This window comes from Polyodon spathula, chromosome 4 (genome assembly GCF_017654505.1).
Source record: "Polyodon spathula isolate WHYD16114869_AA chromosome 4, ASM1765450v1, whole genome shotgun sequence".
Classification (NCBI taxonomy): domain Eukaryota; kingdom Metazoa; phylum Chordata; class Actinopteri; order Acipenseriformes; family Polyodontidae; genus Polyodon; species Polyodon spathula.
Window position 1 is genome coordinate 91,789,506 of NC_054537.1, and position 15,981 is coordinate 91,805,486.

A 15,981-nucleotide genomic window follows, 5' to 3' on the forward strand; every position below is an offset into this window, starting at 1 on the left:
CCCGTTCTCTCCCTGAACACACCAACCCCTTTCTCACCTCTTATCACCCTATTTATACACCTGTGGCTGGAGACTTAATTAATCATTTCATTATTTAATCAATTCATGGCTCCAGCCACATTCCCACATGTTTTTACAGGGAGGATTTTAACTGCCTCCCTGTCACCACTTTTCCACACACACACACACACACACACACACACACACACACACACACACACACACACACACACACACACACACACACACACACATACATATCCCTGTGCTCACATATCAATGTACGTTAACTCCCCTGTGATACATAACCCAAACTAGACAAACTAAGCCAAAAATATACCCAGTGGTGGGGGTACCTCGTCACACTTGTGTAGTGGAATTCATATGTAATCGAGATAAAAGGTTAATATTCAAATTTGAAGGTTTTGGATGCCAGCGATGGAGTGACATTCAAAGTACTCAAGCATAAGTGTTTTTTGTGATAATTACAAAAGCAGCATTTAATTAAGTTAGCAGTTTTCTGTTTTAGTCCTTACAGCTTACAATTCCAATTAAAAGGGGAGTTGCATTCCTGTCGTACATTTAACTTGATTCTTTCTTTATGGATCCCAAATCCCCTGTTTGCCAGTCATTGTTTTATTCCACACCACCGGTCTCTGTTAAATAGGTTGTCTACAGTTTCCACTGGCTTTCCTGTGCGCTGTTGTCAGCTTCTGCCTGTTCTTTTGTGATCAGCTTTGAGCTCTGTAGTTTAAGAGCTCATGATAAGGCAAGGATCAGTTGCAATGTAGAAGTATCCTTCTAAAGGGGATTGCCTCCTATGTACAGTACATGATTGAGATAAAGAACACAACTACATCATTGAGAGGGTCACTGTATACACACTGCATTCTCTGTAAGTAACTCAAAAGGAAGGGTTGTCTGATATGATTTTTGCAGTTTGCACAGCAAGAACATGCATTTGCCTGAATGTAGTATTGGACAGGTATATTTGGAAGGGCAATATTCTAACTGCTTTTGCCTGCCTGAAAATGTCTTTATTGTGGATTAGCATTCATTACCATTACAAGTGTAGAAGAAAGTGACATCTGTAAGTTTTGTTTTCTAGTAAAATGAGAATTAGCAACTTACTTTTAATGATTCATTTTTGATGTTTAATTTGTTAGGCTTGTTTGTTGTTGTAGTATTCTTACAGTGGAAATTGCGATTTAGTGATGATGCAAACTATATTCATTAAGTATAAGTGGGAATGTCTTAAAAAAAATTGACTTCAGTCTATAATTGAACTCAGTCATTGTATGTATTGCGGTCAGGATGTGCAGTTGATTCTGATTCCATTGTTTCTGGGGACTTCTTTTTCATCTACTTTACTTATCTCTGTCTGCTTCAGTCTGACAGTCTGTTTCCGGATGTTGTTCCAAACAGTAGATAGTTATTCTGTGCCTCTAAAAACACCACAGGAACCAGCTAGCCATGGACAATGACTTACATATTCACTTAGCAACAAGTATAACTGCAAGGAGAACCTCCTGAAACCAAAACCGACCTTAAACCACTTTCTAGTTTCAATAAAAATGTACTTTATGTTTTTTGTAATTATTATTTAAAGAAGATGATTATGATTATTGCTCATGATGTTATTGGAAATTATTAAATTTATACATTTAAAGTCGTATTAATCCATGACACAAAATGGCATTTTACAAGAAAAAAAATGGTACTGTACATTTTATGCTGTCTTTTGTTTAAAACAATAAAACATGGAATGATGTTCCTCCAACCTTAAAAAAAAGTGCACTTCTGCTGTTCCCTTGTTTAAGAAAAATAACTTGTTGATCACTGTGGTTCTTGAGCATCTAGATATACATGAAGTAATAATCTGAGCTGTGCATCATCTTGGCTGTGGCTTTGTTATTTTTAGATAATGCCTGAATATATGGAATTGTTGAAATTAAAAGAACCATTAAACAAAAAAAAAAAAACGATTATAATAAAACTTTTTTTTTTTATAAATATTTTAAAAAAGGTAGGTTTTGTTAATTATAGATGTTTTGAAATACATTGTGTGTGTGTGTGTGTGCAATGTGACCTGAACTGTTGGATAGGGACATTGTTTTATTAGTACAATTAATGAAGGAATTGTGATTTGTTTGCAAAACTGCTTCTGCCATGGTTTTAAAGGTATGACTGTCATCTGATCAGTTAGAGAGAGAAAGGTGGTGTTTGCAGTTTGCGATGGCTGATGTCTCTATACGTTTATTGTACAAAGTGAAATGACTCCTTATACCTCTGTATATTTTCCAACAGCTTGTAGCCTCCGCAGATAGTTTATCAGGACAGTCTATGCATGTATCAATTCTGCATGTGTGTACAGTGAAATGTTCAACTCCCACCTTGATGAGAAACATAAAACAACATCACTGGGAAAAAAAGGAGTATTTCATGTTTTTATATAATTAATGCCATGTGCATACTGGATACATTATATGCAATTTTGGTGGATTGTTTTGTAAATGGTAGCATATGCGGTGTATTTTTCAATGTTTTCTGTTATACCTCCCTTACAATTGATTTAAAAATGGCCCATGAAATATAAACATTTATACAGTATGCAATACATCTCCAGCAGCTGACATTAAAAAGTGTCACATTTGTCATAACATGTGATCTCTTGATCACAGTCCCTTTACCTTTGAATATGCATAAACAAGATAAAGTACAACTGCGACTGTTAATAACTGGTGTTATTAAATTATCCTTGCTTGTCAGATCACAAGTATTATTACAAATTACATGCATCTGATATAGATTTCTACACTGTATTGTAAGGAATTGGCATCTCAGCTTATTGAATTGAATGGAAAGGCGAAGGCTAGATGTGAACCGCAAACCATAGGATTCACGATGAGCATCTTGCCATTCAACTAATGTAATAGAGAGGTAAGTATGGGTCTTATGCTGGTGTCAGTATTACCGACGCATCAGCTGCCATGAGGAGATTCATTACAGTATGAATATGGTTATAACATATTTGTGGGTATTTTGGAAACTTGTAATGTGGTATAACAACAATATCATACAGCCATACATTGTAATACGCGCTAGCCCCACCCTGCCTCCCATATGTTGGATTTCATAATAGGCCAATGATAGCAATGCAGGCTGTTTAATAGACAGTCCAACAGCCCACTAACCCAGGTTCAAATTGGCATGGGGCCACATTACATCTGTAGTCTCCATCAAATGAAATGTAAATAGGAGTCACTGTGTCCGACAAGTAGCTGCCTTGGAAGGGAATGCGGCAGCTCTCCTCTGGGAAATGTGTGTCTAATAACCCTAGATACTGTATTCTCTAATAAAAGTCAGCCTTGGTTGTAAGCCATTAGTGTTGATTTATATTATCAGATTCATATTATTTCTTGAAGTCCAAACCCCATGGCCTTTTTTTAAGTTTCTGATTAAAACCAGTAAATCACTCCCAGGACTTCCACAATGTTTACTCTGATGTGAAGGCAGCTGTCTGCTGTTTGAGGAGGCTCTGTTTCTCTTTCTGTTTACCCCGTTTCCAATGGCGATCGCACCACCAAGTCTCTCTCTGTGTCTGGAACGTGGCCCAGGGCTGTTTTGGTTACATTTGAAAGTTTTTTAGCTGCAGCCTCTGTCAGATTTAGTGGTGACTTCACCAGTACAGAGTGAAGCTTGCGTTATTTATTTATTTATTTTCTTGTAAGGAGAGGCAGCAGTGTAGGGGAGAGAAGACAAGGGCATTACATCATACTTTGGATTGGAATCAAATGGGAAGGATGTGACTCACTGGGGGTAGTTAAGCTTTGGCTCGGGTTCTCTTCATGCACTCATTCTAGGGCTCACATGTTCTGAGCCTCAGCAGGGAATCAGGGCACTATGGCCATGAGGTTTGTTTTTCATTTTTACCCTTCCTTTCTTTTAAATTCTGTTAGTAGCATGCATTGCATTATTAGAGTTCACTCTGTTAACTCAGTCATTTTCATTAACTTCATTATTTGATTTGTTTTACAAAAAAAAAGACAAGTCCTTAAAAGAGCAAGACTGTTATTTGCTGAGAGAGAGAGAGAGAGAGAGAGAGAGAGAGAGAGAGAGAGAGAGAGAGAGTGTGTTACAACACAGGGACCAATCGTTGGGTGGTGATGTAATGCTGGAGCTGCAAGGCAGTTCAGTAATGTGAGAGCACAGGGTCAGGGTAGCAGTGCTTTTACCTGGTCCCAGGAGTGTGGAAGTTTATTATCAATTGCAGTGACTGTAGCTACACCTGATATGTAGCCTATAATTATTTACAGATCTTACATAGGCCGTCAATGTACACATTCTTTTTATTTCTTCAGCCATTGAAAGTTTAGATTTCATAAAGATTGAGGATTGCTGCTACTTTTTGAAGCATGTTCCTAATTGGCTTCTGTTCGACTTATAATACATTTTGTGTGTGACTAGTACTTTCTTTTTTTTTAATTGTTATTTTAAATGAATTGGTCCCAATTTAAGTTGATTCGTTTTTTTTTGTTGTTGTTTTGTTTGTTTTTTAGTAAAGTAAAAGCCTGGTGAGGTTTTGACAATTTTTTTTTTTTTTGGAAAAATAACAGAAATTTCAAAATTTAACAAAAAAATGCTCAATTGCTCATTCTTTTAGTCAGACAGCAGTTTGTTTATTTTTCCTTTTAACTGTCAATTTTAAATAATTCACTTTTTCCTGCATCAGTTAAACGCTGTTGATGGATGAAAACAAGACAGAAAACTGCCAAAGCTGTTCAAAGTAACAATTTTTTTCTGTGTCATGTTTATTAATATATTTTTAGTAGAATAAGTGTCATGAAATCACTGAAGTATTTTCCTCCCTCACTGACACTACCATTTAATAGATGTCCAGAGAGGCAATTAGCTGCAATACCCTTTGTTAAGCTCATAATCTTAAATGAACCCTTGTGTGTGACAGTGTATACTGGGGTTAAAGTCCTGCATCAAGTTGGATGCCCTCAGGTCCTCGGGCCGAATTTTTTGCGGTTCGCGGTTCAGGTCAAGTCAGAAAATGTCATTTTAGAGTTAGGCGCGGCTTTAAATTTGAATAACCGAAAATGTTTTGTGTTCCCTTTCGGCGTACTCATCTGTACCCCTTTCCCAAATAACGTATTAGAAGGTATATATAGCTCCTGCACCAAAGCAGGAGGCGATTAGGGAGGAGTTATCTGACTAAGCAGTGTTCTCGGTTTGTTTTGCTGTTTGTCTAATACATCGCAAGATTATTTTATCATGTCTGCTTGGTGCTATAAAAGACATCTGTTGATGAGGTGAAACAAAAGATAGTGGAAGGTAAATATCATGTAATGGATAACAGTTCGAGAGGTAAATCAGAAATGTGGAATTCTTTTGGAATCATTGCAAATGAAATTAATGAACATGTGACTTGATTCGTTGCTTGTAAATCCTGTCGTCATGTTTCCCCAATACCTTTGGGATATGCCTGCTTGTCAGGTATTTACTGAGCATTTTGTATCAAACCTGCCGATAGGCCCCCTCTGTGGAGTGATGTCCTCGGTCCCGCCCCCCGAGTTAATAAATAATCACTGCATGGAGACATCTCTCTCTTTTGTCTTTCACGAATAGGTAGTTGAGGCGAGTATAACACTAACCTCCTTTAAGAGCTTTCTTTAAAGTTTTTCTGTAGTTCCCTTGCAATTTATTGCTGGAAGTAGGCTTGCACTTACCCGAAATCAAAAACTCAGCAGCTGAAGGTTGAGCTAACGCTACGCAACTGTGTTTCGTTTAACCCTTTGCAGTCCTATGTCAGACCAGGTCCGACATTACAATTTTCCCCTTCTGGTCCGATGTCAGACCCTGTCTGACATCATCAAAAAGATGTCAAGCACAGGTCTCTAGTCGTTTTTTCTCTGGAAAAAGCCGAGAAAACCTTTCAATGGCTGAGTGAGACCGTTTGGAGCTGAGAGAAGCTGAAAAACAAAGGGTCGGATCTGAGCAATACACAGAGGCCCTGCACCACAGACCTAACACGGACATAAAAAAAAGATAGCTGCTTCCGCATCTAGCCTCAAAGAATATCACACACATCTGTAGAGCTTTTTAAGATGTTATAGTAATAAAATAATGACTTGGATTGCATTATGGAGGAGTTTGGTGATAAAATGAGTGATCAAGAGAGGATTTATCAGTATGTATTACTATGAAGAGCTATGTGATAAATACAGCGAACAAGAGGTGGGGCGTGGCTGGAGATGCAGTCCTTTTGCTATGCAGTGCCTTTTAAACCTGTTTTACTGTGGCCTGGGCTGTTTTACTGTGGAAAAAATACTTTTAAACAGCGTGTGTAAAATAAACAGCATTCCTTTCTATAATTTTCTCTGCTTTTTGCAGCTGTAAAAAAAAAAAAAAAAAAAGAGAGAGAGAGAAGGGAGAACACGACCCTCCATTGAGTCCAGCCTCACTCTGCTGCCGCTGTTGACTTGAGGGCTCTGGGCGACCTCTGGCCCTATTGTCGAGTAGTTAGCACATTGATCCACTCACCCATAAAGTGGTGGGTAGGTAACTAAAAAAAAAAAAGATAGTTTTTTTCTTTTCTTTCTCTTTTTCTCCCTTCTCCAGGTCTACAGGCTGTGCCAAGCGGTCCAGACGCCATCTTGTGTGCTCCACTCCACTGCAAGCTTCATGCTGCACTGGTTGTGTGACTGCACTGCAACTGTCTGCAGGCTACGCTCCACACCGTTGCAAGCTGGTTGTGTTACTGCAAGCAGCCCAGACACAGACACACAGCCCAGTACCTTGGTGCTTTGCCCTTGGTACTTGGTGCTTGCTGCTTATCACTGACACCTCAGTGCCTCGACACCCTCTGTGTTCAAACACTTCCCGACATTCATGGCTTCATGCCTCAGTGCTCCATTGATTCAGCATCCTCGGTGCCTCGAGAGCTACAAACTTCGCTGCTTTGACGCCTCGAGGCTTTTCAAGCCCCATGCAGTGGCGCATTCTGTGCCACCCTCTGTGCCCCAGGGCCTCGACGCCTCAGTGCATTGACGCCCTTGGCCCAGAATTCACATATTGCATCCCCTTGAGGGTTTCGGTGCCTCTGTGCTTATAGCCTCAACGCTTCAGTGTTTTGGCTTCGGCGTTTGTCAGTCATATGTTGAATTTTCACCTGTGCATGTCCTGCAGGTGGAATTTGCCCCCGCAAGACAAACACACCCTGTGCGTAAAGTGCCTCTGCTCACACCTCTGCTGCCTTGGCAGACAAGGTGTTCTTGTTCTATCTGTGCCGGACCAAAGGAGAAAACCTTGCGCAAGAGAATGGCACAATTCACAGACGAGACCCTTGCGACTACCCTGGGAGAAAAGACACACTGTCTCTAGCGGCTTCCTGGGATGAGGAGTCTTTCCTACGGGAAGAGACTGACAACCCAGACTTGACCCAGGTAACGGGCCCCAGCTCTGAGCTTGCCTCAGATCCTGAGGTGCCAGCGCCCTCAAACTCTGTTTGGATGCTATGGAGCAAGCCGCAAACTTCCACCCCCTAGACATTTCCGGTGTTCCTGGACTTTCTGGAGGAGGTCAAGGACTCCTGGCAACACCCGTCTCAGTGCCCAGTGTCTCCAGGAGTGCGGCCGCACTTGCCTCCATGGAAGGTGCAGAGGCGATAGGGCTGATACAGCTCCCTCCAGTCGATTCCACCATAGCAGCCCTAAATGAAATTAACATACAGTATAGTTAGTTTCAAAAAGTCATTTAAACTGAGGAGCAGATCCAGTGTAAGCAGGCTAAATGAGATGGAGGAAAAGAAACTCAGTTAAGATACCAGTTTATTGACATGCATTGTCAATTCTGTTTTGTTTTTTTTCTTCAACTATTAGAGTTACTATAGCTTAATTCTGAATGATTACTGAATTGATAACTAGAGATGATCTATCATCTGGATATATATATATATATATATGCATTTTATATATATATATATATGTATATATATATATATATATATATATATATATATAGTATATATATATATAGATATATATAAAGAAAAGAGGTGGAACTCTGCCCAGTGGAAAGCTTGAATTAGGTGTTATGCTGATAGTCTTGGAAGACTTGTTTGATCTAATCTTGGCAGCTAAAAGTGTATTTGTAGATGAAGATAGCAGTGTACTAACATGACAGTTTAATAATAACTGCTAAACACTGCACATCGAAACTATAAAACAAACAGTTAAACTATATTTATACAGCTCGCTGACCTTTTAATTAAATCATATAAATCTATTATCGGATTTGGACTTTCTTAGAGGAAATGGAAGGGCCATGCCAGGATTTGGGTAAGGTACAAACTTGATTTGATTAAACTTTTTTTTGACAGCATTGATGTTTAAACTGTTTCCTGTAGGGAGAAACACTGTTAATGTTTCAAAATTAACCATACCAGTTTTGTTTTGTTTTGTTTTTTTTTTTGGGGGGGGGGGGGGGGGGGGGGGGGGGGTGGGGGGGGGGGGGGGGGGGGGGGGGGGGGGGGGGGGGGGGGGGGGGGGGGGGGGGGGGGGGGGGGGGGGGGGGGGGGGGGGCTCCACATTTACTTTACTGTAAGAAATGCATTTTAAGATAGAATTAAAAAACATGGATTTGTAAGAGATTTATTATTATATATAGTATAATAAAAAGATCATTACATTTATTGTTATAATTTGGGCTGTCAAGTGATTAAAAAAAGAATAGCGATTAATCTTTAGTTTAAAACAAATTAATCTCAGTTAATCTTGGTTTTAATCATATGTTTAATTGATTTACTTACTGCATCCATCTCATTTAAGTTTTTTTTTTTTTATTATTACTGATGCTATTGTAATGTTGGAATGTGTTTTCTATTGTTCAGGCCAGGTTACAGTATTTGCATTGTTCAGATTATTTTATTCATGTTATTAGTGTAGAATTAATACAGCACAAATGATTAGCTGGAACTCTGTTTTGTACTATGCAGCTAATGCTACTGTAGCTTTAACTGGAAGACTTTACACACTGTGGCGTGGCTGCTGAACTGTTGGGAGTTTGCTGGTGTCTTGTGAGGAGAGAGATTGGTAGAAGGGGGTACTTTGAGCAAGTTTAATTGAGCTCTGTATTCTAATGCTGTAACTAAAAACAACAAACTTGTGCCAAGGAAATAAAGAATACTGAACAGAGAATTCTCAGTTGGACATTGTTTATATACTTCATGATCCTGGCTGGCTCCTCTGAAGAGAACACATAAACTTTAACGGCCTACATTATTATTATTATTATTATTATTATTATTTATTATTATTATTATTATTATTATCCAAATCATCATAAAAACCCTGGTTTCCTATTTCTGGATTATCTTTATAGTTTTATATTTATTTACAATCCAGCGTTGTTGTTAAATTGCTTAACTGCTAAATCACAATGGAGTCAGTTTATTACTCATATCACTGCATTTACAATTACCAGTTTCCTTTAGTTTTCTTAACTCATAAACTGATGTTTTTCATTGCTGTTATAATAATAATAATAATAATAATAATAATAATAATAATTTTTAATTCTCTTTTATTATTAACTTGACATTGCCTAAATAAAACAAAACATTCCCTCAGTAACAGCTATGTCCTCCATAATTGTAAATACTATAATGGTAGTTAAACAAAAAAAAAAAATGGTTATTGAAATAAAACCCAGCTGCATTGTTCGGGTCTGCAGTCAGTAGCTGTCCAACAGTTCTGGTTATAGTACCTCTACTTGGCTTGATTAATGGGTTTGCAGCGATACAATACAAGCATCAGTGTGATTAGCAATGCATTATATATGCAAATAAGTGCAATTATAAAATGGCTTAGGTAAAGGAAACGCTGTGATTGGCTAAACAAGAACACATGACCTTGCAGTAAGAATTTTTTTTATGCAAGGTTAGGGGCGAATCACCTCTGAAGATCAATTAATTTTGTTAAAATCTTAAAATCTCTGTATTTGGCCATGGCGATCATTCCTATGAAGCCTAGGACTGCAGAATCTAAAATCGGGGAGATCGATTGCGTTGGATCTTAACAGCGAAGGGACAGTGTATGACAAAAAAACCCACTAGGTTCATATATTGAAGAATATGGTTTAAAAGAAATACATTACAGTAATTCCAAAGAGCAGTGTTGCATTAAATGCAGTGAACGGTTTTGTTCTGGTTGACTGGTGTGATAGTTTGCATGGCTGTCTCATTGGCCATCTTGCAGGTTGTGGAGAAGTTAAAGTAGTGTTGAGAAGAGACGGAGGCCGTGAGTGTGGAGGAATTAAAAATAAAGGTGCAGAGTGAGATTATTGTGCAAGGTGAAACTGTGACTTTAAATGTCAAATTAAATGTGTATAAAACTTTTCAGACTGCAATTTAAAAAAAAAAAAAGCAACTACTCAACAGTAATACCTTTTCCAGCAAATTTGTAGCTTCTAAAGACCACATATAGGAACTATTTTTCACTGGATGAATAATACATTGCATAAAGTTTAATTTAAAGGTGAAATGTTATTGCTCTGATTTATTAATACTCAATAGTGCTATTGCTGCAGACAATATATTTTTGCAGATTTTAGAAAATGTTACTGCAGATTTCCGTTGGCACTAATTCAAATTGAACAAAAACGTTCCTGTGGATTAGTGCTAAAAACCAATGCCTGGGGAGCAGTGTCCTCGCAGGCTCCAATCTAAGCAGCTAGTTGACAATAAATAAATAAATAAATAAACAAACAGCATTTTCTGAATAAATGAATAGTTATTATTAAGTTATTTTCTTCATGTGGCCAATAATTAGCTTTATACATGAATCCTAAGCAAAATTACACCAAATCTGACACTTTGGCCTTGACTTAAGCTTAGTGGTCTTGGTTCCCTCTACAAATATATTGAACTGAAGGCCATTTTGGCCTTGCCCTTTTTGTTTCCAGTGTAGAGCCCTGCACTAATATCACAGAGAAAAGCTACTTGTGACATAGATGCAGCGTCGTTCATATGATCAAGCAACTCTTGAGTCTTGCTGGTCTTCCGGTTTGAAAGAAATTCAATTATTTAGTTTTGAAGTGCACAGAATCTTTCAGGCAGTCGCCCCTTGCTTAACAAGCGAATCAGATCATAGAACTTGCTTCACAGGGTTGAGAATGTCATCTTTTTTCTCTCCGGCAAACAGCTCGTCCAGTGTTTCCAACGTGCACTCCTTGACAAGTTCAGAGTGTATGAAAGGGTTTTTCTTTATAGCTAGTACCCACATTACACTGAGAGAAGCCGGAGTTGCATTTCCCAGTACGGTTGCAACGTCTGATATGAAGATTTCACACTTTGTCATGCCTTGCAACACTGCCAGGAGGATAGGAATTACTGCTGAAATGACTGTGCTTGGATATAAATGACACCCCGTGGCAGCTTTATAAACTCTACAGTGGCTTGTCAAAATAAGCACAGCTGTTTTGCATTTAAATGCAAGGGCATAAAAAAATAGGGAAAATCAGCTGTCCAGTTTGGATTAAACAAGATGGCTTTCACTTACTCCCTCTTACCTCTTTCAGCCATGTTCTTCACCGAATTTAGAAAAAGATGTCTTGAACTTCCAATACTGCTAATACTGAACGTTATGAAAGCATGACATCCAACAGGAATTACTCTAGCCTTCCACTAAAATCAACATAGGTAGTGCTTATTAGTGTGATTTTTGCACACTTTGACAAGACATGGATTTAATATACCTAATTGAGTAGTTCAGTTTTAAAAGGAGACCACTAAGGTGGTCTTCACAGTCCACATTTGTCCCTCGGCCTGGCATTAAGTATAGCTGGTTTTGAGAATAGAATTACCCTACTATCTGAATGGAATGCCGAAGTTATTTCTTTACAAGCCTATACTAGATAATAGACTGTCTGTGTTGACATTGGTAAGATTACCCTTTCATAAAATAAACTGAGGGGCAAACATGTAGCCATGACAGACCGAAGACAGCAATTGCGGTTTAAAAAAAAAATGTAGTGTTTGTTTTATTAAATAAACCTGATGTAGTGTGAAATGTGTTCTGAGTGACATGGAGCCATTTTGGTAAAAGAGCAAACCGACCATACCCCTCACAGTCAGAAGAGCTTCAATAAGACTTATAGCAGAGCAGTCCACCACACTTGTTGTAGGGGTTTATTTGGCAGAGGAAATATGGGATTCTGAATTTAGTTTTGCAGAACTGCTGTGACATCAAACAATTTTGCAGAAATGAGGAAAAAAGGAGAAATGAAACAAACAGAAAATGTAATTTTAAAAGATTGGGCCACATGGTACTTTTTAAATGAAATTATAGTTTGAATTATAGTTGAAAGTGTGCAGTGTTGTATTATTATAGTTTTGTTGTGCTGGAAAATTTGTTGGTGTTTTACTTTAATTCTGTTTTTATTTTTGTATCACAAACTAGATATACATTCTTCTTTCTGTCATGTCTGATTCTGAGAGTGAGGCTTCTGCACATGACTTGTTTTAATTATAGCAGTTTAAATGTTGCTAAAGTAACAAAACAAGCAGAGAATAAATCTCTCCAACTTAACAGTAAGTAGATCAGCATGAATATTGCCAAAGCTAACAAAAGTTATGAAATGTGTTTCAAATTACCATGGCAACCACTCATTTAAGAAATAGTTATACTAATTATGTATTATTTGTTTATTTAATATTAAAATAGGATTGGCTCATTCAATTCTCTGTGGCAGATGTGTCCTGTTTGGCAGGCAGAAGCAGGGTAGTACAACAATAACATGGCAGAAAACAATGTATCAATAAAACAATAATTAAAAACAAACTCCCAAATGTTCTATTTTGTTATTGAGAGAAATAATGTATTTAAAAAAATTGATGTAAGCTTGCAACACTAGAGCTTTTACGTTTCAACACTAGGCAAAAACTGAATTATATAGTTTTCAGATATAAAAAGTATTTGCTTGAGTTTGACTATCATCATACCTCGAGAGCAATGCTCCACTCTTTAAATATACATAGAAATGTGCATAGTGGGCATTCAATGAATATGCTGTAACTTCATAATTCATTAATGATGTGCGTTTCCAGATTTGTGCAGCTCTCAAAAATCCATCGAATTAATCTGGCAAGCTGTTCATTAATAAAGTCACACTACAGTGGCGGCGTTTACATGCACAAGTCATGACAGTTTTCCTCATGACCTGTCTGATGTACTTTTCAGGAAATGCGTTGCTACGCAGTTCTGATTTAAAAAAAATTTGTCCGTACCAATGCAGATTACTCAATTCATAGTCATTGAGGGGAGGGGATATTTAAATGTCCGTTTCTGCTTGCTAAGTAGGAAAAGAACGACTGAATATCGTGAGGAGAGCTTCATGCGTTGCCATGAAGTTAAAAACATTTAACAAGAGAAATGAATTCACGTGTTGTCGCACACATTATGAATTACACTGCACATTAGCTACTTGTTTGTCTGGTTACCTTTCCAACACACACACACACACACACACACACACACACACTACATTTATGGACTACTTCAACACTAAAACCGCCACGGTTATACTCATACCTACCGACAGCAGTCATTATCAAGGTACATTTTAAACATCATCAATATTAAAATGAAAGCCAAACTATCAGACACAACTCAAAAGTTTTATTCAGACACATCATGTCAAACATCTGCACAGCTGAAATGCCATATTTAAATGAAAAACTAAACATGAAAGGGTTTATTTTCTAACGTACCACATATAAAGCACCACTTAAAAAAACTGTAATGAAATAAACATTTCAAAAGAAACTAGTGTATAAACAGGTATATGCACATACAAAACTGTAAAAGCAAAAGTACTTTTTAATCTAAATCAAAAGTAACATATGATTTGTGTGTCACTCGCAGCACAGAATCCAGGTTGAGCTGCTGCAGCCTGCAGCTTTGCAGTTTGAAATGTTTCTGCTGAAGCGCTGTGGCTAGCTTCAAGATGAAATCTCTCCTACCTTGTACAAAATGAATGAATTGATGGCTGCCAGGTCCAATAGATATAACAACAAGCTCGTTGGGGGGGGGGTCTATGTTTTGTACCGTCTTTCTGCTGGAGATTACGTGATATTAAATCAGAAGAACGGGATCTTGACTGCTGAAATCTTGTGAGATAGAAGCACGATTCCTGCTCCCGTTTACATGGGTTTTTACAGCTAGTTATATCGTGAGAAAGCGATTGCCCCTGCCCTTAAAGCCGTGCTGCCAAAAGGACATCCTTTTGCTGTTTCACGATATGTTCACGTGACAACGTCACACAGTCATGACTGTAGAGTCGATTTTCAAGTGCATGTAATCCAAGCCAATGATGACTAATTGCATACTTGTCATGGAGCTATGAATTAAGCCCAGCGTTTTGACATTTCTTAACTCAGACAAGGATTTATCAAGCAAGTTAACAAAAGGGTAGGGGGCTTTCAAGATGTGAATTATTGCTATTCAGCAAGCAAATCTGCAAATAAATCATCTCAGAAATGCCATGATATTTATAACTAAAGCATTATTGTTGTCCACTATTTTTCGAGAACAAGAAAAAGATTATCTTGTATCATACCTGCAACCATTTCTAGCCCACTAAAAAAGACGATTATCACAAAACACCTAAAGGAATTTTTTGGAATAAAAAGTTGTACCCGCAATGTTATGTTATTTCATACAATAATGCTTCAAAAATACAATACTTCGATGATCATGTGACAGGAGGTCAAAGAAGAACAGCTGACAGTAACACCTGCAATGGGATTTAGCCATTTAATTTCCTCTGTATGTTTATTTTGCAAATGATACAATCAGAAATGTTTTTATTTTAGAGGAATTAATTTTCAGCACTAGTCCCTGTTTAGTAAGGTGAACTCAGAGAGCGGGAGACAGAGTGGCTGGCAAGGATGGGGTCCCAAGTTTTTTAGGATCACCATGAAGGAGGTGTACAGTACCATTCTATATTCGTATAGCTGCTACTCAAACTCCCCCCTTACTCCAAAGATAGAATTGCGGTCTCAAACTGACGGTTTGTCTGTGCGAGCCTTCTGTGTTTCTGTACACACGTCATTACTCAGAGTCGAAGGGAGGCTGTAAGACTCATTCACGCAGAAATTACCACAGAAATAAAAGAAAAATGGACATCAAAGAGAATTTAATTATTAAAGTCGAAAAATAGAATGTTCTTTTTGCCACTGACAGTGGTTATAAAGACAATTAAAAGTAAGATGCCGTATGGTAAGAAATAACAGAACAATTGGAAATTGACGGTATGTCTATCTCTTTATTTCACCTTAATTTTAGTCGGTGATGGGGAGCGCCACACAAGTTTTGTATTTCTGTAAAATGACGCTTCTTCGTTTTAATAATGTTGACCAATAAAAATAATCACATTTACACACTAACTGAAGACTATTAAAACTGAAAATCAATTAAAAAATAAAGTGTGTTAAACTAATTAACAATATTTACAAAGAAAAATATGTACGTGCATTCTTTTTAATAATTTACATGTTAAATCAATTCACATATAAACATTCACGGTTAAATGTCATTTTTTTTTGTGTGTGGTGTACCCAGACTAATTATTTTGTTTTATTCATTTTATTTCGTCTCCACAAAAGGAGCAAAAGCAGACAGTATTTTCTTTTCATGACTAGCTACAGTTGTATTTTTTTGTATGAACTTGTGCTGTATTTGTGTCATTTGATTCACTCCCAGTGTGCATAGCTCTTAAGTCTAGGTCAGGGGCATAGCTGTCAGCCATGTACAAAAACCTTGACCCATCACCAGCAACCCCCCCAAACAAAATCTAATGGTCTAGGTTAAGGTCTTTCATTACTTAGGGGTGGACATGTCTGCTATGTCAATTTGAAAGTAGGACAAACCTATCAGTGTAAACATTAAAGAAAGTGATGAGTCCTGGAAAAAATAT

General features: G+C 37.7%; 1 protein-coding gene across 4 annotated transcripts in view; it reads left to right on the plus strand.

Moving 5' to 3' along the window:
- Positions 1-15,981, plus strand: part of creb5b (cAMP responsive element binding protein 5b) — a 140,606-nt gene that overhangs the window by 80,808 nt on the left and 43,817 nt on the right. The window contains exon 1 of one of the 4 annotated variants that reach the window (XM_041249039.1): positions 3,813-3,914. The exons of the other annotated variants lie outside the window; for them this stretch is intronic. Coding sequence (XP_041104973.1) covers positions 3,904-3,914 — 11 coding nt within the window. The 5' untranslated portion in view covers positions 3,813-3,903. Of the gene's footprint in view, positions 1-3,812; positions 3,915-15,981 lie in introns of those variants that run through there. 4 annotated transcript variants of the gene reach the window in all.